General features: G+C 40.8%; 1 protein-coding gene across 7 annotated transcripts in view; it reads left to right on the top strand.

Annotated features, from left to right (window-relative positions):
• ap3s1 (adaptor related protein complex 3 subunit sigma 1) overlaps positions 1-27,389 on the top strand; it is a 141,054-nt gene that overhangs the window by 44,028 nt on the left and 69,637 nt on the right. For all 7 annotated transcript variants that reach the window (XM_087998456.1, XM_087998448.1, XM_087998445.1 and 4 more), the window contains 2 exons: positions 555-626; positions 14,656-14,763. In XM_087998456.1, the coding sequence (XP_087854582.1) occupies positions 555-626; positions 14,656-14,763 (180 nt within the window). The remainder of the gene's footprint in view (positions 1-554; positions 627-14,655; positions 14,764-27,389) is intronic.

Below are 27,389 nucleotides of genomic sequence, written 5' to 3'. Positions count from 1 at the left end.
GCCCAGTTCTTAGCAGTTCATTGTTTTATTTTAAGATATTTGAAACAAAAACAGAAATTGTTTGTGAAACTGAGTAGGTCTGGCAGTATCTGAGGGGAGAAAACAAAAGTTAACATTTCAAGCCTGTTGACATTTCATCAGAACTGGTTCAGTTCTGGTGAAGGGTCACCGGACTTAAGATGTAAACAGCGCACATGCACGTACACACGCACACATATACTGCCAGACCTGCTGACTTTACCTGTCATAATTGATTTTGTTATGAATTTTTGAAATTTCATTCCTAAAGTTAAAACCAGAGTCTCCTTAAATATTTTTAAATCCCACTTGCATGTATGTGGTTTTTCACTGACTTGCATGGACCATGGCTTGTCAACAGTTTTGTCATTTCTCAGGCTCGCCCCTCATAACTGATCATAAATATTTTAGAAAAATAAATTATTTTTGAATTACTTATATTTATGTTATATTGTATCTGTTAGCTTTACAGTATAAAAAATAGTTTGAAGCTATAAACTTCAAAACATGTTTAAAATTCTTGTTTCTTTTGACAGGTTTTTGTGGAAACATTGGACAAATGTTTTGAAAATGTCTGTGAGCTGGATTTAATTTTCCATGTAGACAAGGTAATATTCGTTGACAATTCATGGTAATTCTTATTCTTAGTATTGTCCATCACTAGAAAGTTTGTCACTAATACTGTTTAATGCTGGTAATTCATCTATACCTCCATGGTGTTTAAAATTTGCAACTGACAGCTAATAGCACCACTCCTTCGAACATACAAAGAATTTGGATTGGGAAATACCACTGTGAAAGTGTCTAACAAACGGAGAGAGATGTATACTTCGACTGGTCAGCAATATATAAGTGGTGTGTGTATGATCTGTGAAAAATCTACTTTTAAATCTGTTTCTCCCTTTTTCCTTGCTTAATGAAATGAACATTCTGAACGAAATGAGCTAGAGCTGACATTAAATCTGAATGTTAGTTTTTCCCTATCTCAACACATGCGTGCCTGGTAGTGTACACATACAAATGCATACACCCTTATTCACCAAGGCTGTTTGCAGAAGCATTCAAGTAAATCTACATGAATAAAGGTTTTGAAATGATTCCTAGCTTTTTTATGTTCAAATAGTTATGAAAATCCAACATAGGGTATTTTTCCTTTATTTTATGAAACATTCTATCAATGCTGTTCACTTATACTGAGTAAATTGGGTACGCTCCATATATTAATACTTGGAAGTGTATGGTAAAATAGGGCAGAGGCAGCATGGTTTCATCAATGGGAGGTCATGCCTGACAAATCTACTAGAATATTTTTGAGGCAGTAATGAGCAGATTAGACCAAGGATAATTAATGGATGTTATCTATCTAGACTTCAGGGATGCCTTTGACAAGGTGTCATACAGGAAGCTAATAAGTAAGATAGAGGCCCATGGTGTTGGAGGCAGGTGCTAGCATGGTTAGAAGCTTGGCTGTTTGGCAGAAAGCAGAGTGGGGATAAAAGGGTCCTTCTCAGAGTGACAGTCAGTGACAAGTGGTGGGACCACAGCTCAGTGGTGGGACCACAGCTTTTCGCTTTATACATTAATGATCTAGATGAAGAGCCAAAGGGCCTCAACTGTGCTGTTGTATGAAGGAACTGAGGGCATTCTCGCTAAGTTTGCAGATGATACAATGATAGGTAGAGGGACAGGTAGCATTGAGGATGTGGGGAGGCTGCAGAGGATTTGGACAGGTTAGGAGAGTGGGCAAAGAAGTGGCAGGTGGTGTACAATTTGGGAAAGTGTGAGCTTATGCACCTTGGTAGAAAGAATAGAGGTATGGACTATTTTCTAAATGAGGAGAAAATTCAGAAGTCTGAAGTGCAAAGAGACTTGGGAGTTCTCGTTCAGGATTCTCTTAAGGTAAAGTTGCAGGTTGAATCAGTAGTTAGGAAGGCAAATGCAATGATGGCATTTATTTTGAGAGGATTTAAATATAAAAGCAGGGATGTATTTCTGAGGCTCTATAAGACTCTGGTCAGGCCGCATTTGGAGTATTGTGCACAGTTTTGTGTCCCATATCTCAGGAAAGAGATACTGGCCCTGGAGTGTGTTTAAAGAAGATTCACAAGAGTGGTCCCAGGAATGAATAGCTTAACATATGAGGAATGTTTGAGGACTCTGGGTCTATACTTGACGGAGTTGAGAAAGTTGAGGGGGGGATCTAATTGAAACTTTCAAAATACTGAATAGCAAGGACAGAATGGATGTTGAGAAGATGTTTCCATTGGTAAGAGAGACTAGGACCCAAGACATAGCCTTGGAGTAAAGGGAAGATCTTTTGGAACAGAGATAAAGAGAAACTTGTTCAGTCAGAGAGTGGTGAATCTTTGGAATTCACTGCTACAGAAGGCTGTGGAGGCTAGGTCATTGAGTATATTTAGAGGGATCAAGAGTTATGGGGAGAAAGCAGGAGAATGGGGTTGAGAAACCTATCAGCCATGATTAAATGGTGGAGCAGACTCGATTTTCTACTCCTATGTCTTATGGTCTTACGTGTTTTGCGCAATCAAAAACTCAAGAGTAACAGATTTGGATACATTCAACAATGGAATTACTTCTAAAAAGTGAAAGAATCTTCTTTCCATTTATGTACATTTTCCGATGACTGAGTTGAGTTTCCAAATTTTGACTTTTAATTTAAGAAATATATTCATCAAATACAAGCTCAGGCTTTTGGGGAAAAAAAAAGAATGACACCTTAAAGAAAGACATTTCTATTGATTTTTTAAAAAATAATTATCTTGATAAATATAAATATGATTTCTTTAAATGCTTAGTTTGGGCATTAAAAATTTAAATTACAGCGAAAAAAAAGAGACTCTCTAAGTATTTTATAGACTATTGTGGGATCTAACTGCCATATTGTAGGGACACAGAGATGTGGTTAGCTGGGTGGCTGTTTTGTGGGCTGTACAGGCACGATGGGTCAAATGACTTACTGTGCTGTTAAATTCTATTATTCTCTATGCCCGTTGTGTAAAATATTAACTATATGCTTAGTATCTATCATACAACAAATCCTAGAAGAGTGGTGAATGCTGTTGACATTTATTACCCCTTTGATGTAATGCCTGCTCCATGTATCAATTGCTATCTTTTTGGACTTGGGCTATTCAAGTATTCTCTTAATGGTACTTGCGTAACATAATTTGTAATTGTAATATTTTATTACAGCTTTGAGAAATTTTAAGTTTATTGGAAAAACTAGAGGAGACCCAAAATACATTTGCAGTCATACTTTCATTGCAACGGTGCTGAAAATACAGGGTTTCTAGTTAATTTTCATTAAAGTGTTTAACAGAATCGAAACAAAATCACTCTAGAAAAAGTCACACAAGCTGTCATGTGTAAAAATTTGCCTAGGAATATAAATGCACATTCTGTCAAATGTCTAGTCTTGTGATTTGTTTATGGTCTTAATATAAGAAAGACTCATTGGTAACAATTTGCTCCTGAATTGAAAGGCAGATTTATTGCTGATGAGGAATAAACTCTAAAATTCCTTGATACCTACCTATTCCAATTGTAACATCATTCAGAGAAGAAAATACTTGATTACAGTTCAAGTTTGTCAAAATATTATATCTGCTTCCTTGTGTCTAAGTTTGTTGGTGACTTACTATACCTTCTGGACTATATAGAAATCCTGGAAGAGATAGACTGTTTATAACTTTTTTGACAACAGCGTAATGCTAACATATTATTTTAATCTACCTGACGATTTTTCTATTGCTTTTCTATTCAGAGCTAGTGAAGCTTCATTTCCAGCATTAACTTGCAGCACAGCATCACCACCCTGTGCCCCCCCATCCCAAAATCTCCCAAACCCCCATTTGATGAATTTGTATTTCCCCATACTGAACACAATTTGGAAGAAACATGAGGGTGTCAAGGACACAAGGTATATGGTGGAGAGCTTCATTGTTCATCACCAAGACTGACTGTGTAACACTACTACTGACTCAATTGACTAATTCCTAAAGGACACAGCTGGTAGACTGGATGAATGGCAGATGGTGAACAAGCCAATGAAGAAATAATAAAATGAAGAACTGTGGATTCTGGGAATCTGAAACAAGGACAGAAAGTGCTGTAGAAACTCATCAGATCTGGCAGCATCTGTAGAGAGAAAACAGAGTTAATGTTTTGACTCCAATGACCTTTAGTCAGAACTGGAAATGTTAACTCTATTTTTCTCTTCAATGAAGGAAAAATCTGTTTGCTTTATTTTTCCCAATTTACATGTCACCGGTGCAGCTCTCTACGTTTGATTTGATTTGATTTACTATTGTGACATGTAAATTGGTACTGTGAAAATTTTTGTTTTGTGTGCAGTACAGACAGATCATACCATGTAGAGATTACAGGTGATAGAACAGCTCAAGGAATACAAAGGTATGGCTGCAAAGAACATACACTAGATTTGAAATTTGAGAGGTCCATTCAGAAGTCTAATAACAGCAAGGAAGTAGCTGTTCTTAAACCTATTGATACATGTGTTTAAGCTTTTGTATTTTCTGCCTGACAGAAGAGGGTGGATGAGATTATAACTGGGGTGGGAGGGGTCTTTGATGATAAGACTGCGAGAACTGTAGATGGAGTCATGGATGGAAGGTTGGTTTATGTGATAGATGGACTGTGTTCATAACGCTGTGTAGTTTCTTACTGTCCTGGGCAGAGCAGTTGCCATCACCAAGCTGCGATTCATTCAGATAGAATGCTTTCTGTAGGGCATCAATTAAAGAGTTGAGAGTCCTGAAAACAAAAAATCCTGGAGATCACAGCAGGTCAGGCAGCATCTCTGGAGAGAAAGCAAGAGTCTAGACTCTATTTTGAGTCTAGACTCTTCTTCAGAGCTTGGTGAGAGTCCTTATGGACATGGATAGGAATAATGTGATCAAGGATAGTCAGCATGGTTTTGTGAAGGGCAGGTCGTGCCTCACAAACCTTATTGAATTCTTTGAAAAGGTGACGAAGGAGGTTGATGAGGGGAAAGCGGTAGATGTGGTATATATGGATTTTAGTAAGGCGTTTGATAAGGTTCCCCATGGTAGGCTACTGCAGAAAATACGGAGATATGGCATTGAGGGTGAGTTGGTGGTTTGGATTAGGAATTGGCTGGATGGAAGAAGACAGAGGGTAGTGGTTGATGGCAAAGTTTCTTCATGGAGTGCCGTCACTAGCGGTGTTCCGCAAGGATCTGTTTTGGGACCATTGCTGTTTGTCATTTTTATAAATGACCTGGAAGAGGGGTTAGAAGGTTGGGTGAGCAAGTTTGCGGATGATACGAAAGTCGGAGGAGTTGTTGACAGTGAGGAAGGATGTGGCAGGTTACAGCAGGATATCGAGAAGCTGCAGAGCTGGGCAGAAAGGTGGCAAATGGAATTCAATGTAGCTAAGTGTGAGGTGATTCACTTTGGGAAGAATAACAAAAAGATGGGGTACTGGGCTAATGGTCGGATACTTGGTAGTGTGGATGAGCAGAGGGATCTTGGTGTCCATGTACACAGATCTCTGAAAGTTGCCACCCAGGTAAATAGTGCGGTGAGGAAGGCATATGGCGTACTGGCTTTTATTGGTAGAGGAATTGAGTTCCGGAGTCCTGAGGTCATGATGCAGTTGTATAAGACTCTGGTGCGGCCGCATCTGGAATATTGTGTGCAGTTTTGGTCGCCATACTATAGGAAGGACGTGGAGGCACTGGAACGGGTGCAGAGGAGGTTTACCAGGATGTTGCCTGGTATGGAAGGAAGATCGTATGAGGAAAGACTGAGACACTTTCATTAGAGAAAAGACGGTTTAGGGGTGACTTGATTGAGGTGTACAAGATGATTAGGGGGTTAGATAGGGTTGACAGTGTGAACCTTTTCCCGCGTATGGAGTCGGGTATTACAAGAGGGCATAGCTTTAAATTAAGGGGGGGTAGATATAGGACTGAAGTTAGGGGTAGGTTCTTTACTCAGCGAGTCGTAAGTTCATGGAATGCCCTGCCAGTAGCAGTGGTGGACTCTCCCTCTTTATGGGCATTTAAGCGGGCATTGGATAGGTATATGGAGGATAGTGGGTTAGTATAGGTTAGGTGGGCTTGGATCGGCGCAACATCGAGGGCCAAAGGGCCTGTACTGCGCTGTATTCTTCTATGATTCTATGCCAAATTTCCTTAGCCTCCTGAGGAAGAAGAGACATTGTTGTGTCTTCTTGACAATCACATCAACATGGGTGGTTCAGGACAGATTGTAGGTGATCGTCACTCCTAGGAACATGATGCTCTCAACCATCTCCGCCACAGTTCCACTGATGTAGATAGTAACATGCCCTCCTCCTTGCTTCCTAAAGTCAATAATCAGCTCTTTAGTTTTGCTGATGTTGAGGGTGAGATTGTTATCCCTACAGCATACCAGAAGCACTCTGTTAGCCTACAATAGTGGTGTCATTAGCACATTTGTAAATGGATTTAGATGAAATTTAGCCACACAATCATGAGTGTACAAAGAGTACAGTAAGAGGCTGTGAATATGCAGCCTTGCAAGGCACCAGTGTTGAAGACTGTCACATTAAATGCTGTTGCCTATCCTCACTGATTGCAGTCTGTGGGTCAGGGAGCTGAGGATCTGGTTGCAGAGGGTGGAACAGAGACCTAGGTCTTGGAGTTTAGGGTTTAGTTTGGTTGGGATTATAGTGTTGAATTCAGAGCTGTAGTGAATAAGTAGAAACCTAATGTAGGTTTCCTTATTATCCAGACGCTCCAGGGATGAGTGTATGGCTAGGGAAGTCAGGTCTGCCATGGACCTGTTGCACCAGTAGGTAAATTGCAAGGGATCAAGGAGGGCTGGGAGGCTGGAGTTGATATGAACCATTGGAAAATGTATTGAGTATTGGTAGGAGTGACCACCGTATAGTCATTTTGGAGACATCGTTCTGTCTTCACATTGAGGATACCTTCCATGTAGCAGGTAGCATCACCCCCATGCTAAATAGGTTAGATTTCAGTCAGATCCAGCAACTCAAAACTGGTATTGACAAGGCACTATGGTCCATCTGCAGCAGCAGCAGCAAAATTGTATTCTCCTGAAATCTATAACCTCATGGCCCTGCATATTTCCCAATCCAGTCTTGTGAAAATGCCATGGAATGAACCCTGGCTCAGTTAAGAATGTCAAAGGGAATTCAGATGCAGCACCTAAAAATGAAGTCTCAAACTGGTGAAACTAAAACACAGGACTAATTGCAAACTGTGGAAGTACTGTGATAGACTGAGTTAAGCAATTCCACAACCAACAGATCAGATCTGAGCTCTGCAGTACTGTCAAATCTAGTTGTGAATGAAGGTGGACAATTAAACAACTCAAAAGAAGACGGTCCACAAATATCTCCATCTTTAGTGATGCATGAGCCCAGCACATTTGTGCAAAAACCTAAGTGGACTTAGACCTTCACTTGAAGAACCCAGCATCACTGATGCTAGTCTTCAGCCAATTAGATTTATTCCATGTGATTTCAAGAAATGGCTGAAGGCTATAGATATTGTAAAGACATTAAGCCCAGAAATATCCCCATCAATGTTTTTCTTTTCATCATGAAATCAGATCTGGAATGCAGGGTAATCGGTGAATCATTCATAATATCACAAGTACTGAAGCAACTTATGTCCTAGTGCAGCAAAACCTAATGGCAAATATTATTGACTGGTGTGTCAAAAATGGCCATCTCCAAAAAGAGAGAATTTGATCATTTCCTCTTGAAACTTAATGGCATTATCAATACTAAACATCCAGAGGTTTCCATTAACCAGAAGCTGAACTGAGCAACTTTGAACAAAGCGGCAAGGAGAGAAGCGAGGACTGCCGTGTAAGTCAGTTTTTCCCACTTAACAAGAGACTTACCTCAAGTTGGGCCTCCATTTTGAGTAGAGCAGCAAGGAGAGAGGGCGGAGAAAGCAAGGGCTGCGGGAAGTTTTTAAGTGGGTGAGATCTAAACCGGAGACCCTACACTGTAGGGCCTCCATCCCATCCACCTTTCCTAACTTTGCTAAGACTCTTTTAAACTTGGTAAGTTTTCAGGTTTTCTCATTTTTAAAATTTTCTTCTCTTCCTTGTTTAGTCCTGTGTGGGCTTTCAGATTAGCGGGGTATGGGTGATAGAGCAGTTGCATGTTCCTCCTGCAGAATGTGGCAGATGAGAGACACGACACATGTCTCTGCCGACCACATCTGTGGGAAGTGCACCCAATTCCAGCTCCTCAAAAACCGAGTTGGGGAACTGGAACTGGAACTGGAGCTAGATGAACTGCGGATCATCCGGAAGGCTGAGGGAGAAATTGAGAGGATGTACAGGGAGGTGGTCACTCCTCAGACACAGGATAAGGACAGCTGGGTTACAGTCGGGGGGAGGAAAGAGGACTAACAGAGCAGGGATCCCCTGTGGCCGTTCCCCTCAGCAATAAGTGTACAGTTTTGGATGCTGCTGGTGGGGACGGCCTACCAGGGGAAAGCCATAATTGTCAGGTCTCTGGCACTGAGGCTCAAAAGGGAAGGAAGGAAGAATGAAAAGCTCTAGTGTAGGGGACTCAATAGTTAGACGGATTGACAGGAGATTTTGTGGATAGGAATGGGACTCCCAGAAAGTATGTTACCTCCCTGGTGCCAGGATCCGGGATGTCGCCGATCGGGTTTAGAGGATTCTGAAGGGGGAGGGTGAGCAGCCAGAAATTGTGGTACATATTGGCACCAATGATATAGCCAGGAAAGGGATTGAGGGTCTGAAAAGTGACTACAGAGAGTTAGGTTGGAAGCTGCAGAGTAGGGTGAGTAGAGTAGTGATCTCAGGTTTGCCACTAGTGCCATGAGACAGTGAAGTGAGGAACAGTCAATGAGCGCAGCTTGACCTGTGGCTGCGACGCTGGTGCAGGAGGGAGGACTTCAGATACTTAGACCGTTGCGATGCCTTCTAGGGAAGGTGGGACCTGTATAAGAAGGATAGGTTGCACCTGAACTGGAGGGGCACAGATGTCCTGGGTGGGAGATTTGTTCGTGTGGTTCGGGAGGGTTTAAACTAATTTGGCAAGGGGGTGGGAACAGAGCTACATATCTGAGAGGGGGGGTAGTTGTAGATGGTGCAGTGATAGGATGTAGTGAATCACTCAGGAAAGTTTTTCACGTGATGAAACAAAGAGATCAGTTAAAGTACGTCTGCTTTAACGCAAGGGGTGTCAGAAGTAAGAGTGATGAACTTAGAGCATGGATCAGTACTTGGAATTATGATGTTGTGGCCATAATGGAGACATGGGTTCCACAGGGGCAGGAATGGTTGCTAGATGTTCCAGGGTTTAGAACGTTTAAAAAGAAAAGGGAGGGTAGAAAAAGAGGAAGGGGTGTCACATTGCTAATCAGAGAATGCATCACAGCTACAGAAACGAAGGTTGTTGTGGAAGGTTTGTCTACTGAGTCAGTATGAGTGGAAGTTAGGAACAGCAAGGGAGCAGCCACCTCATTGGGGGTTTTCTGTAGACCCCCTAATAGCAGTAGGGAGATTAAAGAACTCATAGCCAGGCAGATTTTGGAAAAATACAGATGTAGCGGGGTTGTTGTTATGGGTGAGTTCAACTTTCCCACTATTGACTGGAACCCCCTTAGTGCAGATGGTTTGGATGGAGCTGTTTTTGTCAGGTGTGTTCAGGGGTGTTTTCTTACTCAGTATGTAGACAGGCCGATGAGGGGAGAGGCCATTTTGGATTTGGAGCTTGGCAGTGAGCCAGGACAGGTGTCAGATCCTGCGGTGGGCGAACACTTTGGCGACAGTGACCACGACTGCCTCACATTTACCTTGGCCTTGGAGAGGGAAACAGCAGTTACCAAGGGAAGATTATTTATTGAGGCAAAGGAAATTATAATGCAATCAGACAGGATTTGGGAAGTACAGATTGGGAGCAATTGTTCCACAGAAAGTGCACAACAGCCAGGTGGAGTCTGTTTAAGGAGCAGTTGTTGCGAATGATGCACAAATTTGTTCCTCTGAGACAGGCAAGAAGGGATAAGATTAAAGAGCCTTGGATGATGAGAACAGAGGAGCTTCTTATCAAAAGGAAGAAGGCAGCTTACGTAAGGTGGAGGAAGCAAGGATCTAGCACAGCTTTAGAGTATTACAGGCTTACAAGAAAGGAGCTCATAAATGGACTGAGGAGAGCCAGGAGGGGGCATGAAAAAGAGTTGGCAGGAAGGATCAGGGAGATCCCAAAGGCATTTTACTCATGTGAGGAATAAGAGAGAAGGAAGGGCCAGTGCGGGATAGCGTATGGAACTTGTATGTGGAGTCTGAGCAGGTAGGGGAAGCCCTAAATGAGTTTTCAGCTTTGGTTTTCACTAAGGAAAGGGATCTTGTTGTGAATGAGAACTTTGAGGAGCTTGGAAACAGGCTTGAACAGATCAAGATTGATGAAGTCGATGTGCTGGAAATGTTGGCAAACATTAAAATTGGCAAATCCCCAGGGCGAGACCAGATTTATCCTAGGTTGCTCTGGAAAGTGAGAAAGGAGGTTGCTAAGCCACTGGTGAAGATCTTTGCTTCCTCACTCTCCACGGGAGTCGTACCGGAGGATTGGAGAGGGGCGAATATTGTTCCTCTTTTCAAGAAGGGGAATAGAGAAATCCCTGTCAATTACAGTCTTACATCTGTGGTCAGCAAGGTTTTGGAAAGAATTCTGAAGGATAGAATTTATGACTATTTGGAAAAGCATAGCGTGATTAAAGGCAGTCTGCATGGATTTGTGAGGGACAGGTCATGCCTCACAAATCTTACTGAGTTCCTTGAGAAGATGACAAAACAGGTCGACGAAGGTCGGGCAGTGGATGTAATATATATGGACTTTAAAGGCATTTGATAAGGTTCCCCATCGTAGGCTCATTCATAAAGTCATGAGGTGTGGGATACAGGGAGATTTGGCTGTCTGGATTCAGTATTGGTCAGATGATAGAAGGCAGAGATGGTTGTAGATGTAGATGGTTGTAAATGGAAAGTATTTTGCCTGGAGGTCAGTGGTGAGTGGTGTCCTGCAGTGTCTTGGGCCTCTGCTCTTTGTAGTTTTTATAAATGACTTGGATGAGGAGGTTAAGGGGTGGATTAGTAAATTTGCCAATGACACAAAAGTTAGAGGTACCATTGATAGTATCGAGGGCTATTGCAGGCTGCAGCACGACATAGGCAGGATGCAGAGCTGGGCTGAGAAATGGCAGATGAAGTTCAACCTGGATAAATGCGAAGTGATGCATTTTGGAAGGTTGAACTTGACTGCTGAATATAGGATTAAAAACATGATTCTTGGTCGTGTGGAGGAACAGAGGGATCTTGGTGTTCAAGTGCATAAATCCCTCAAAGTTGTTAGGGTTGTTAAAAAAGCATATGGTGTTTTGGCTTTCATTAACAGGGGATCGAGTTTAAGAGCTGCGATGGTTTGCTGCAGCTGTACAAGGGTTGGGAGGTCATGTTGCGGCTGTACAGGACTTTGGTTAGGCCACTTGGAATATTGCGTGCAATTCTGGTCTCCTTCCTATTGGAAAGATGTGAAACTTGAAAGGGTTCAGAAAAGATTTACAAGGATGTTGCCAGGGTTGGAGGATTTTACCTATATGGAGAGGCTGAACAGGCTGGGGCTGTTTTCCCTGGAGCGTCGGAGGCTGAGGGGTGACCTTCTAGAGGTTTACAAAATTATGAGGAGCATGGATAGGGTAAATAGGCAAAGTCTTTTGCCTGGGGTGGGGGAGTCCAGAACTAGAGGGCATAGGTTTAGGGTGAGAGGGGAAAGATATAAAAGAGACCTACGGGGCAACTTTTTCACACAGAGGGTGGTACATTTTTGGAATGAGCTGCCAGAGGAAGTGGTGGAGGCTGGTATAATTGCAACATTTAAAGGGCATTTGGATGGGTATATGAATAGGAAGGGTTTGCAGGGATATGGGCTGGGTGCTGGAAGGTGGGACTAGATTGGGTTGAGATATCTGGTCAGCATGGACTGGTTGGACCGAAGGGTCTGTTTCCATGCTGTACATCTCTGACTGTACAAGACCCTGGTGAGATCATACTTGGAATATTATGTCCAGTTCTGGTCACCCTATTATAGGAAAGATGCAGAGGCTTTGGAGACGGTACAAAGAAGGTTTACCAGGATGGTGCCTGGACTGGAGGGCTTGTCTTACGAAGAGAGGTTGACTAAGCTCGGACTTTTCTCTCTGGAGAGGAGGAGGAAGAAATGACCTGACTGAGGTATACAAGGTAATGAGAGGCATGGATAGAGTCCATAGCCAGAGACGTTTCCCCAGGGCAGGATTGACTGGCCCAAGGGGTCATAGTTTTAAGATATTAGGAGGAAGGTATAGAGGAGACGTCAGAGGTAGGTTCTTTATGCAGAGAGTTGTGAATGCATGGAATGCGTTGCCAGCGGTGGTGGTGGAAGCAGGATCTTTAGGGGCATTTAAGTGACTGCTGAATGTGCACTTGGACAGCAGTGAATTGTGTGGGGGGGGAGCAGCGAGGTAGGTTAGGTTATTTTATTTTAGATTAGGAGTAATCCTTGGCACAACATCATTGGCTGAAAAGCCTGTTCTGTGCTGTATTTTTCTATATTCCAAATTAGTGTGGCTACCGAGTAGGTCAGAGGCTCATGACTTGACACATAAATCACAAAGTCTGTTCTCCATTTACAAGGCCTTAACTTCAAAGTGTGATGGAATACTGTCCAGTTCTGGATGAGTGCAGCTTGAAAAATACTCCAGAAACTTGACAGCATCCAGAAAAAAGCAGCTCACTTAGCTTTAGCTTCTTGATTCAAACTTCTGATAAGAAGAGTTGAAAATGTGTTGCTGGAAAAGCGCAGCAGGTCAGGCAGCATCCTAGGAGCAGGAGAATCGACGTTTCGGGCATGAGCCCTTCTTCCTGAAGAAGGGCTCATGCCCGAAACGTCTATTCTCCTGCTCCTTGGATGCTGCCTGACCTGCTGCGCTTTTCCATTAACACATTTTCAGCTCTGATCTCCAGCATCTGCAGTCCTCACTTTCTCCTCTTCTGATAAGAAGAGACTTGTTCAAGTAGCCATTCTAATCGACACTTAAGAACTCTTTGATCTTTATCTTACTTTGTATTAGATTTTTAAACCATTGTTTTATGGCAGCTGGAAGCATGTGAGATTGAAAATGATGCTAAATGCCAGGAGGCATTGGAACTCTTGGTGTTCATTTGCGATGGTTTGCATTGCAAATATCGGGTTCCAAATTACGTAATCCCAATAACCTGACTGTGAGTGGTATCTTGCAAACTTTCATCAGTAAGGAAATATAATTCAAATAAATGTAGGCCCTCTTTTTGTTTAAGATATACAGCATGGAAATTTACTCTTCGGTCCATCTCGCCCATGCCGACCAGATATCCTCAATTAATCTAGTGTCGTTTGCCAGCATTTGGCCCTTCTCCCTCTGAACCCTTGTCATATAAATTTTGTAATTGTATCAGCCTCCACCACTTCTCCTCTGGCAGCTCATTCCATATATTCACCATCGTCTGCATGAAAATGTTGCCCCTTAGGTCCTTTTTAAATCTTTGCCCTCTCACTTTAAACTTATGCACTCTTGTTTTATAGACTTACCCACCCTGGGGGAAAAGACAATGCCTATTTAGCTTATCCATGCCCTCATGATTTTCTAAATCTCTATAAGGTCACCCCTCAGCCTGTGATGCCCTAGTTTGTGATTATGCTTGCTTTCTTTGTGTTGTTGAGCCTGATTTGAAGAGAGAAACTATACAGGGTTTGAGAGTGTATCCAGTATTAGATCCCTGGTGATTGTAGTAATAGAGTTGCCTGCACAAATGTTGTACTGACACTGAAATTCATGTACTGCATGACTAATTTATATGATGGTAGGATGATTTTTGGTTTGAAGACTGCTTTCTGTTAACGGCAAACTGCATTTTAGCAGCTTGAAACACAAATGACTAATATAGTATATGAATTTCTATACTGGAGTGTTCCTTGGTATGTAGGGGTACATTCAAAGACTGATAGATGGGTCACTTCAAATAGCATGTCTCTGTAGTCATTCGCAACTGATTCTGTTCATCCAGTCTCTGCTTGCAAAACACTAAATGTTGTGTCCAAAATTAGATGTGATTTCGCAATTGGACAGCATTCACTAAATAACTGAATGTGCTAAAAATTATGCAAACAAAATTTAGGATTGTCAGTTGGAATCTTAATGTGGTGCCTTTGCATTTACTCAAAGCTACGTACGTTAATATAGAGAGACCTATTCTTTACAGACGGAACATGTGCACCACCTGCCTCAACCAGTCAGACAACTAATTAGTGTTTTGTTCTAACACAGTATAAAAATGTTGTTCCCCTTCACTTCAGTACTCTTTCGAATGATCCTGATGAGTTCAAGATACCTTGATCAGTATTCAAGTTCTGCAGTATCAAATGCATCAATCATCTTCCACACTTCAATAGAGTTTCATATTCCCAAATCCTTATAAATTATACAGTTTTTAAACTTGCAGATGGTATCATAAAACGTTTGTGCGGCCTTTTGCTAATGTCCATTTATTTCTTCTTAAGGTTCACAATATTTTGGCTGAAATGGTAATGGGAGGAATGGTTCTAGAGACCAATATGAATGAAATAGTAACTCAAATTGATGCACAAAACAAAATGGAAAAATCTGAGGTAAGACCTTTGCACATTTTTTGAAATATCTTCCAGCTCGCATGGTTTTGGATCCTGCATGTTTCTTGTGCCTTCTGTGATATCTTATTCTTTAGTGGCAAGAGCCAGCTTGCTTACTGTGCTTTTTCAAAAAAAAAGCTCTTGAATGACCATTTGGATAGCTGCACTGTGTGACAAGTCAGCAGCACTGACAAGGCATTGTAAAATGCCTACTTATCAGTTGGAACATGACTATAAAATGTCCACAGTTTAGTGCTAAAGCTTTGCGGGTATAAGTTGCATGAATCAATTTGCTTGTATGCTAAACTGAAAGATTTATGATTTGGCAGTTTACTTCTATAAGCCTACAAAGTTTAAGAGGCTGGTTAGAACAAACTAAAAGTGCATTGAGCATAAATGATTATTAAAAAGAGAAATGCCATGATGGTATTTCACTTGGTCAATTTTTCTAGGTTTCTGTCAATTTAAAATAGTTTTCAGTTTCATGCTCAATCTGTGTCAAGTTGATTTGGTCTCAACCTTGACAATATTAGCAGTTGTCCTTGGTGCTTCTGGGTTAGAGAGGTAAAGGAAATAAACCAAGACCAGCACTGGTGGCTGTTTTCAACAACCGATATAGGAGGTGTGAATGTGTGTACAGGATCAAACTGAATCACGACATTCACCATGATCAAATAACACAGAACATAGAACATTACAGTGCAGTACATGCCCTTCAGCCCTCGATGTTGCACTGACCTGTGAAATTAATCTGATGTCCATCTAACCTACACATTCCATTATTATCCATATGTATGTCCAATGCTGATTTAAATGCCCTTAATGTCGGCAAGTCCACTACTGTTGCAGGCAGACCGTTCTTCGCCCCTACTACTCTGAGTCAGGAAACTACCTCGATATCTGTCCTAAATCTATCACCTTCAATTTAAAGCTATGTCCTCTCGTGTTAGTCTTCACCATCCGAGGAAAAAGGCTCTTACTATCCACCCTATCTAATCCTCTGATTATCTTATACATCTCCATTAAGTCGCCTCTCAACCTTCTTCTGTCCAATGAAACAACCTCTGTTCCCTCAGTCTTTCCTCGTAAGACCTTCCTTCCATACCAGGCAACATCCTAGTAAATCACTCTGAACCCTTTCCAAAGCTTTCACATCCTTTCTGTAATGCGGTGACCAGAACTGCACACAATACTCCAGGTGCGACTTTACCAGTGTCTTGTACAGCTGAAGCATGACCTTGTGGCTCCGAAACTTAATTTCCCCTACCAATAAACGCCAGCACACCAAATGCCTTCTTAACAACTCTATCAACCTGGGTGGCAACTTTTGGGATTTATGCACCTGGACACAGCAATTTCTCTATTCATCTGCACTGCCAAGAATTTTACCATTAGCCCAGTACTCTGCATTCCTGTTACTTCTTCCAAAGTGAACTACTTCACGCTTTTCCGCATTAAACTCCATTTACTACTTCTCTGCCCAGCATCCTTTGGCACTTTCCACAACTCTGCCTACCTTAGTGTCATCCACAAATTTACTAACCCATCTTTCTATGCCTACCTCCAGATCGTTAATAAAAATGACAAACAGCAGTGGCCCTAGAACAGATCCTTATGGCACACCACTGGTAACTGAGCTGGAGGATGAACATTACACATCAACCACTACCCTCTGTCCTCTTTCAGCTACCCAATTTCTGATCCAATAACGTACTCACATTCACTATTGAATTTTGAGTACAAATAGTGATTATTCGAGCAAGATGCCATTGGGTGTTTACTGTTCAGACAATAGTTCTGCATTAGCATCTTCTGTGAAAAGTTTTACTAGTTCAGGATAATGTCTTTTTAAAAAGAAGTTGCCTTGTTTAAATGAAATTTTATTCACGTGAATTGAATCACTTGTCTGCATTTTTAAAATTATTACTAATAGCAATTACAAACAGTTGTAATTACTTGAAACAGAAGACTAAAATATATGTTTTTCCACTTCAAAGCAGCGATCGAAGTATTTACATTACAGGACGTCATTGAACTCATTACATTTATGTGGACTCTTTGCTAGAGCAATTCAACACTAATCCCTCTATGCCTGTGGCTCTGTCTTTCTCTGCATATAACTTGATCTCAATTGCAATCAAGTCACTTGCTATCTGACTAAAAATCAATTGATGTTGATATCCCTTTCGTACTGATTGATCTGTTTGTCCTTATCATTTTGTCATTATTTCACATTCCCATTAAGTTACAGTTCTCTTCTTTGACTCCTAAATGAAAGACTAAGTGAAAGGAAAAATAAGTAGCACAGATTTAGCATTTTAGTTTTCAGATATGATCCTTCCTTCCCACATTCATTTTTTGTAAGAAAACACAATAATTAAAGGTGTTAGATCTAAAGATAAGATGTCAGTAAAGCAGATTTAATTTTTAAAAATCTTACAGTAGAAACTACTCCAGTTTATTTCTTTTATTGTTCATTCATCAATGGATTGACCTAACAATCTAGCTAATTATGTTAAAATAATGGAGCCCCTTGAAGTAGATTAGATTACTTAGTGTGGAAACAGGCCCCTCGGCCCAACAAGTCCATACCGAACCTCCGAAGAGGAACTCGCCCAGACCCATTTCCCTCTGACTGATGCACCTAACACTACAGGTAATTTAGCATGGCCAATTCACCTAACCTGCATTTCTTTGGACTGTGGGAGGAAACCAGACCATCCGGAGGAAACGCACGGGGACACAGGGAGAATGTGCAAACTCCACACAGACAGTTGCCTGAGGTGGGAATTGAACCTGGGTCTCTTGTGCTGTGAGGCAGCAGTGCTAACCACTGAGCCACCGTGCCGCCCAAACATATTTTATAGCTTGGAGGTAACAAGTTCAAGTACTGAAACAAAAGATGGTTGAGGAGCACAGGCTTGATTTCTTCTTTACATTTATCTGTCTATGATCTTATTTATATTGCTTTGGAGCAATGTTGAATCGCTTGGTTGAAAGGGTTTGGTGGGATAGGGTGGAGGCTTTTGTTTTGAGTTTCCTAGTTTCATGTGTGGCTTTTTGAACTTTTCTGGACAATTTCAGTTAAACTTTCCCTCTGTTCTACAGATGCACATTATTATTACATTGAGATGTTGGGCCTATTCCAAATAGAAAAATGATAACTAGAATAAGTAGTATGTTGCTTTTCTAAATGATCAGTGAAATGTATCTGTTTAGTCTGCCATTGGATCAGTTGAGGACTGATTGTTACAAATGCTGCTCTATGGCAATAAAATTCAGAATTTCAACAGAAGACTATGCAGGTCCTAGTATTGATGGCAGCAAGAATATATGTTGCAACTCTAGACTCTACTAGAACTTGTTAGAGTTGAAACAATGGTCTCTTGAACTTGCTACAGTTTAGCAGACCTTGCTACGTTCCTTGACGTGGTGGTCTTATATTTGGATTTATGGACCAGACAAAACCCCCTCAAACTATTCAGAAGATAGTCTGAACCCTAACTTTTTCTTATTTTTAAGCAAAATGTAAGGTGTTGCTTTCAAGATGCAATTTGATTGGTCAAACTACCAGATTTAAAGTAAAACACACATTATTTGTCCACTATAGTTAAAATACAACAAAAGAAGGGAGGAGTTTGAAGAACTTAACTCTATTGGCAAACTTAACAGAACAATAGTACAGTAACTATTACTAATTAACTGTTCCAATATAGCAATATCCCATAAACCCACCTTTTGGCAAAAGGCAAATACAGCAAACAGATTGTCTCACATGCAGTTCTCCAATTCAGAAGGAAAGAGCATTGAAAGACAGTTCTGAGAGAGAGTGTAGCAGCCGTGAGAGATCCACTGCTTTCCAACCCTGCTACGACTCCAGCAAAAACTACTAATGCTAAAACTAAAAATCCTGGTTCTGGGAGAGGTTGACCATACCCACTCAGGCTGCTTCTGTTGTTCTAACATTTTAAAAAAAAAAGCCAAGTCCTCATAAGTTGTTTACTGACTTTACAACTGATAGCTTACTACCTCTGTCTTAAAACCTCTCTTTAAAAAAATAACCCAGAACAAAAATAACTTCTTAAAGCCACAGCATCATCACAGATTCAATTACAAGTTACACTACCTTCTCCTTCCTAGTTGATAACTATAACAGTTTCTCTAGTAACTGATTATAATCTTCCTTAACCTGAAGGTAGATTCTTTGCTCATGGATTTTAGCATAGGTCTTCTTTTTACATCTATTTTATAGAACCAGTCTGATCTTCAATTCATTGAAAATTGATCAAATAAAAATTAACTCTGTTCTGTAAAGAGTGTGAAACTAGCCCCATCAGGTGGCAACTTGGGCAGTAACAACACAGATTGCATCTATACCTCTTCGTGAGCTTGTCTGTTTGTTCTGACTCCCTGAATGTTAGTGAGCACCTGACTCACTTGAAGAAAAGATTGAGTTTGGAAAAGTTTCCATATTAGATGACCAGATGAGTTTTAATAATTCTGTCATCGATACCTTTGTTGTTAAGTTCAGTGAATACTAACAGGGAAAATTCTTGGCATAGCATATTCTACAGTCAATTGGAGAGCATGCCATTCTAGACTCAGTAGGGTGCATTGAAGCAGAATCAATTTATGATCTCAGAAAAGAGCGATGATTCAATCTGATTGAATCTTGCATCTTCAAGTAGAGGAGAATGTATCTGAGGCCCTGGGGCTGAACTGTAAATAAAGAGGTCTTTTTTCAGAGATACAAATATTGAACTGCCAAAGTGAATTGGGAAAGTGAATTGGGAAAGCAGGTAGAGATGCAGATCAGGAGAAATGCAGTAGCACTCATTTAAGATATTTTAACAGTCAGTAAAGATACATTAGACACAGTAACAAAGAGTAAGCCATGCCTGGCTAACCGTTAAAGGTTGGTATCAAATTGAAAGAAAAGTCATTTTCTATGATGATTAATGATAGGTAAGAAAAACCACCCATCTAGTTCACTGCCATCCTTACCTGGTCTGGCCTGCATGTGACTGCAGAGTCACAGCAATGTGGTAAACTCTTAGCTGTCTTCTGAAATGGCCTAGTAAAGTATTCAGTTGTATGAACTGCAAAAAAGCCTCAAAAAAAGGAATGGCACCAGAAGGACACTTGGCATTGATTTAGTCACTGGAAACAACAACAAAAATCTCAGCCCTCTCAAACCTGCAGACCAATTTCCAGGGGCTAGTGCTAAAATTTGGAGGGCTATATTTCAATCAGACAGAATTATACTCTCAAAATCGTGTCTTACAGATTCTGTCCTAGACAATGCCATTCCTATCTCTGGGAGTATCTTGTCCCACAGGAAGGATAGACCCACCAAAGGTGGCAGCACATTTATAAACAAACAGCAGAGAGTTGCTGTCTGAGTCCTCAACAATGATTCTGCATTCCATTGCATCAGATTAGTCGTGGAAATGAAAACACCTGACTACCTAATAACAAGCTTCCCATAGCGAATGAATCAGAACTCTTCCATGCAGAACACCACTAGGAGGAAAGATGGGGTGGCAAGGATACAGAATGTGCTCCAGATTTTCGCATTCATCACTGAGGTGGGCTTGGTAGCATAACTACTGGCTGAACAGGATTGAGTGTTAAAGGACATAGCTGCTAGACTGGGTCTTCAGCAGCTGGTGAGGTAAAAGCATACTTGACCTCTTATTCACCAGTCTGCCACACATGCTTCTATCCAAAACAACATCGGTAGGAATGGTTACCATGCAGTCCTTATGAAGATAGAGTCTCATTTTCATATTGAGGATACCTTTTATCATGAGGTATGACACTATCATCGTAATAAATGGAATAGACTTTGAACAATTCAAGCAACTCAAAAGCAAGGAATCCATGAGGCTCTGTGTGCCATCAATGGCAGCAGAATTATATCCAAATGCAAACTGCATTCTCAAGGTATGGCATTTCCCTATTGTACAATTACCATCAAGATAAGGGATCAATTCTGGTTAAATGAAGTGTACAGGAGGTCTTGCCAACAGCAGCAAACTAAAAATTAGGTTTCAGTCTGGTCGAGAGGACTGTGTGTATGTCAAACAGCACAAAGCAGCAAGTGTTAGGGTAAATGATTCCACAACCAATGGATCAGATGTAAGCTTTGCAATCCTACCACATTCACTTGTGAATGTTTTTGGACAATTAAGCAACTCATTGGAAGAGGCAGCTTCACAAATGACACCATCTTCAATGTTGGAGAGCCCAGCACACTGGTGCAAAAAACAAGGCTGAAGCATTTGCACCAATCTTCAGCCAGAATTGTTAAGTGGATGTCGGTCTTGGCCTCTCCAGAAGTCTCCAACATTGTAGCTGCCAGGTCTCAGCCAGTTCAATTCACTTCATGATATCAAAAATTGGCTGACTTTGCCAAACACCATAACCAAACTGTTCCAGTACAGCTCTGACACTGGTATTTACTTGACATTGTGGAAAATTGTTCAAGTATGTTCGCGCAGAAAAATCAGGACAAATCCAACCTGGACATTTAAAGCCTTAAATGTTTACTCTCCGCCATCAGCCAAGTTATGGAATGGGTTAATAACTGCTAAGAAGCAGCACTTGCTAAGGAAAATTTGCTCACTGAAATTCTGGGTTCTTCCAGAGCCATACAGCTCCTGATTTCATTATAGCCTCAATTAAAATATAGACAAAATAACTGACTACATTCCTGTCTTGGAAATACATTGGTGTTGCTTCAATGTTGCTGGATCAAAACCCTGGGACTGCCTCCCTGATGGAATTATGGTCTACCTACTGCAAATGGAATGCTTCCATTGAAAAAAAAATAGCTCTTAATTTCTTTCTTGGGGATAGCTATGGATGGGCAATGAATGTTGGCCTAACCAGTGACTCTGTCATACTGTGAAAGAATAAAAAAAATTAAAGCATCAAATAATAAATGAAAGCACAGTAAAAGATAAACTAAAGTACGAGAGATAGAAGCTAGAAACAAGCAGCTATATAAAGTTTCTTTGAGCAATTAAAAAGCAGAAAAGTAACTAAATTGAGCATTTGTCCTATTGAGATAGAGTCTGAGAGATCAGTAATGGGAAATAAAAATTGCCTGAAATGATCAACTGATGTTTTGGGCTGTATCTTGCCAAAATTTGGCTGATTATCAATTCTGGAGAGTTTCCTAGAAGATTTCTCCGGTGAGCTTTTAGCGAGCTTTCTCATGCAATTTTATGCTGGTCATCATGTTACCTCCATGGAAGCACCATGCCTCAACAGCATGACACTTGCTGTATTTTGTGCTCAGCAATGGCATTAGTGTGAGAAGCTTCTGGCATACATGCCATGCATGTCACTATTTCAAGAGCTGTAGGCAAAGAATTCCTCTCTCAGTTTGAATGTCTGAAGAATTTCAAAGGACATGGCAAGAGACATTGACAGAGGCAAAATCATGATGGACAGGGCACTGTTTGGGGAGGAGGCCATCCCCTTTCCCCAGAACTAACATGCACCAGATCCTGTCAGCCTAATCTGACATGGCGACCCAGGTTAGCGCAGTTTGCACAATCCGGAAGAGCACACATCAGTACTGGATGTGACCTCTTTGCTCTTCTCTCTGCTGCCTCACATTCATTCTGGTTGTGCTATTGCACCAACCTCCCTCCAAAGCTCATTGTCAACCAGTCTCACTTGCTGGAAGAAATGCCCCACAGTAGGTCAGAAAGGACCAAAATGTTTGCTGGGTTGACTGACATTTGTCTCCTCACACTGAGGAGAGAATCGATGAGAAAAAGCTATGACTGCTCACATGATGCAGAGACCTGTATGTCTGGCAACCAAGCAAGATTCATTGTGATGTGCTACACTGCTGTCCCATTGCCACCAATGTGAACAATGTGAACATATTTTTAACATGCTCAAGCTTCTAACCTTTTGTGCAATTAATTCATTCTCTTGCCTGCTGTAGGCACCAACAGGAACCAAACAATATCATCCTACAAGAGGCCAGTGCCTCCAACTACCAGCTCCTCCTCCACGTCTGACGAAGAAGCCAAGATCTCTCACCTTGTGGTGCCAGCCATTAATAGCCTCATCAAAATGCACATACAGACACTGAATTAACAGGCAGATTGTCAATGACACTCAATAAACTGGATCAAACGTTGAAGAAGGCCACCAATGCTATCTGTACTACACTGTCTCCAGTGTCAGTCAATCTGTCCATGGACTGATTGGTAGCTGCTATGGAAACCCAGATCAAGCAGAACACTCAGTAGCTGCCAGAAATACATTTGATCCTGTATTCCATTATTCCAGGATGCGTCAAACTGGAGGAGGAGCCACAAATAGGCTCAGTAATAATCTCGTTTTTCAGGACATTTCATTAGTAACTGGCACATCTATTTTCATTCTACCTGCAACCCTCAACCCTGTAGAAGTTCAAGCTGACAAGGGAGAGCCTTTATTTAGCCAGCAGGCTTTCAGCATGCCTCACTCAAGTCACAAACACTTGCAGGGTTGTCCAGCCAAGCCTCCAAGGCCATTAGGCTCCAGGTTCCAGGTCCCTGGCTCAGCCTCACCTGTGGACCCTGGGACTGCTCATGATGTAGTGGGAAGGAAAAAAACATTGACATGGGTAACACCTCATTTTAGATGGAAAAGCACATATGTGAATATACTGGCACTTTACATCATTACCTGTTGGTCAGCTGTCATTTTAATAGCTGCTACAAGAATGAAACTAGAAAAGCCACCCTTCTTTGGTGCCATGCAATGTCAGAATTCTGTCTGATATAAGGTTACACTTTCTCTGACACCACATTTTGTCAAGTTTGAATGTGGGCACATTAGATGTTTTGAAATTCTTCTGCTTTGTTAACTTTAACTTTTATTGCACAAAGGATAAGCAAAGAAGGAACAAACAAAAATGTTGCATTTTCATTTGGGAATAGACAGGAGCTACTGCTCTTTACAACATACAAAGTTTACATTCAATAAATGATGACTTCACATGACTCAGTTCTGTTGGACCTGGTTGTCAGTTAAGTTCTATCTGTCCAGCTGTACCCTATATGGTAAGGTAATACTTCTGCTCAGAGTCCTCATCTTTCTTCTTCGAAGACTGTTGCCACTTTCACAGCTCCTCAATGTACATCATGTTCCCTCTTTGCCTGTTCCAGTAATCCAGGGCACAGCATACAAAGATTATGTGGTGCACTCTGTCTTTAGTGTACTGTAAAGATGCCAAAAGGTGTTCCACCCCTCAGATCCTGGATGCTGGCCAGAGCCATGTGGGTTTCCCACTGTTTCTTTGACTGATGGGTTGAACCTGCATCAGTTACAGTAAATTCTGCTCAAAGTCTTTTAACATAAGTGAGTTTGATAAGATAGAATCAGCAAAAGTGCTTCCAGTGGTGAGGTTTAAAGCCACTGACCATAAATATTAGATAGCAACAAATACATTTGATAAATACTTACAAAAAATCTTAAATTAGAAAGTGGGTCAAATGTATAACTTGATAATAAAAGGAGTGATTGAAATGTTAAAATTTTTGTTGATTTTTCATTGTTTTATTTTATTAATTTTGGTTTGGAACTATGAACTGGGAACTGTGCATTAAAGATGGCTTTTGAACTATGGATAATAGCTTGTATTCAAAGGAAACCAGACCAAACAAGCTTTTGTTCACTTGTGTGGCCGGGTCTGGAAGTTAAATGTGGGTTGGTTCCTGATCAGGATTCTGTAGATGCTTTGTCACCGGGGGGAAAACACAAAGAACACTACTACTTCTTTAAAAAAAATAGTTTTTACCTATTGAGAAACTGAGTATCATCTCACACGGAGAATAAACTGGCTTCAAAAGAGTGAGGAATACTATACCAAATGTTGGTGAACTTCTGACTGTGTGTTAAAATGGTTAATTATGTGGATTAAAAGCTCTTTGGAAAACTTGACATTTTAACTGATGCTGATTAATGGCTTTAATGTTTCATAGTTTGCATTTGGCATGGATCGACAATACGAATTGTTTCCACTTTATGTTTACAAGCTTCATTTTTATCAGCCGTCCAAGACTGTACCAAACATCCTATGAAAATGTTTTAAAATTTTAATCTTAGTATCCCTTTTTAATTTGCATTGTCCTTTAACTGCCCTTTGAGGGTTTTTATTCTCTGTCTGTACATCAAGAAATATAGTTTAATACATTGGTTTTAACATATGATATTTTAGGATGGATAGGGATAGAATACAAAGGTAGAAGGCTTAGGCGGAAAATTGCACAAGCTTTTTAATTTCAATTATATAAACTATTGCCCTAATTGATATTTTTTATTAATCGCACATTGTTAACAAAGGCAGCAAGGGAAACTGAAAATCAGGAGTTTAGTATACAAATCAGAATTGTAGGGAGGCCTCCTTGTTTTTTGGTACGAAAGTGGATAACTTCACATTTATTCACGCTATACTTCATCATGCATTTTCCTACTCACTCAACTTGTCAAATCTCACGGAAGCATCTGTGTTATGTAGAAAATAGGTGTGCAAGTAGACCATTCAGTCCTCTAAGTCTGTTCTGCCATTCAATATGATCATGACTAATCATCCCAACTCGGTAGCCTGTTCTTGCCTTCTCTCCATACCCTTCAATCTCTTTTAAGAGCTTTATACAACTCTTTGAAAATGTAATATTTTGGTCTCAAAGAAGGCTCTCAATCGCTGGGTAAAGAAACTTCTCTTTATCTCAGTCCTAAATGGTGTCCCTTATATTCTTAGACTGTGGCTCCTGGTTCTAGACTTCCTGTTCATCAGGAACATCCTTCTTGCATTTATCTTGTCCAGTCCTGTTAGAATTTTATAACTCTCTATGAGAATCCCCCTCATTTTTCTGAGGTCCAGCAAATATACCTCAATCTAATTCAGTATCTCTCCATAAATCAGTCCTGCAACCCAAGAATCAGTTTGATAAACCTTTGTTACACACCCTCCACAACCAGAACATCCTTCCTTGGATAAGGAGACCAAAATCCCACATAGTACTCCAGTTTCACTCAAGCCCTGTAAAATTACAGCAAAACATTCTTGTTCCAGTACTAGAGCCCTCTCATTATGCACTCAAACATACCCTTTGACTTCTCAACTTGTGCATGTTAATTTCAGCAATTGGGTGTTCAAGGACATCCAAGTCTCTCCCTTTCCCTATCTGTCGTCATTCAGGCAATAATCTGCCTCCTTGTTTTTTGGTACGAAAGTGGATAACCTCACATTTATTCACGTTATACTTCTTCATGCATTTTCCCACTCACCCAACTTGTCAAATCTCACTGAAGCATCTGTGCATCCTCCCTAAAATTCACCCTTCCATCCAATTTGTGTTGTCTGAAAACTTGGAAATGTTACATTTAGCTCCCTCATCTAAATCATATTGTCAATAGCTGGGAATCCAACTAGTGACATCTCCTTGTCAACTCTACTTGTCACGTACCTGAAAAATTCTAGTAGCTTTGTGAAACGTGATTTCCTGATCCTGTCCAATTGTCGAACTTTTTCCAAGTGGTCTGCTATTGAATTTTTATAATGGAGTGTAGCATTTTTCCTACTACCAATATCAGGATAATGTTCTATAATAATTTGTTTTCTCTCTACAGCTGCTTTTAAATAGTGGCATTACATTAGCTACTCTTCAATCCATAGGAAGTGTACCAGAGTCTACAGAGTCTCAAAAGATGATAAATTCATCCACTATCTCTAAGACACACTATGTACTCTGAGATTTAGTATTGGGCCGCTGGATTTATCAGCCTTTAATCCTATTGATTTCCTCAATATCATTTTCCTGTTAAACTGATTTCCAACAGTTTCTCCTTGTCAGTAGACTATGTTCCCCAACATTTGTCCTTCTTTATGAAGACAGATCAAAAATATGTATTTAATTGGCCTGCCATCTCTTTGTTTCCCATATAACATCCTCTGTTTCTGACCTACATTCATCTTCATTAATCTCTTTCTCATCACATACCTTTAGAAGCTTTTACAATTAATTTGCATTCTCTCTGCAAGCTTTCTCTTTGTTCTGTATTTTTCACCTCTTAATCAATCCCTTTGTACTAATTTCCCTCATCGGCCATGGTCAGGCTACTTTTCCTAATTTATTTTTGCACCAGGCAGAATTGAATTATTAGTCACAGTTCCTCCATGCATTCTACTCACTTTTAAGTAATATTACCCAATTTATTATAGCCAGCTCATGCCTCATACCATTGCTGTTTTCCTTTATTTTGTTCAGGACCAAGTCTCAGAATTAACTCTGTCACTCTCCATCTTAATGAATACTTAGACTCATGGAGGTACAAAGGACACAAAAAAACCCTTTGGCCCATCGACTCTGAGTTGGTCAAAAACAGCCACCTACTATTCTAATCCCATTTTGCAGCATTTGGCCCTCAGCCTTGTATGCCTTAACATCACAGTTGCTCAACTAAACACTTCTTAACTGTTGTGAGGGTTTCTGCCTCTACCACTTCTACAAGGCAGAGATGGCACCCGAGGATCGATGACTTTGACGTTGGTTGGGTTCGGTGTAGATGGTGGTAAAGCAGTGCAGGAGGGATGGCAGTGTAGGCATTAT

This window comes from Chiloscyllium plagiosum, unplaced genomic scaffold, assembly GCF_037043375.1.
Source record: "Chiloscyllium plagiosum isolate Xiang-an unplaced genomic scaffold, Cpla_swu_hap1 HiC_scaffold_2, whole genome shotgun sequence".
Taxonomy (NCBI): domain Eukaryota; kingdom Metazoa; phylum Chordata; class Chondrichthyes; order Orectolobiformes; family Hemiscylliidae; genus Chiloscyllium; species Chiloscyllium plagiosum.
This window is presented reverse-complemented; position numbering and strand designations above follow the sequence as displayed.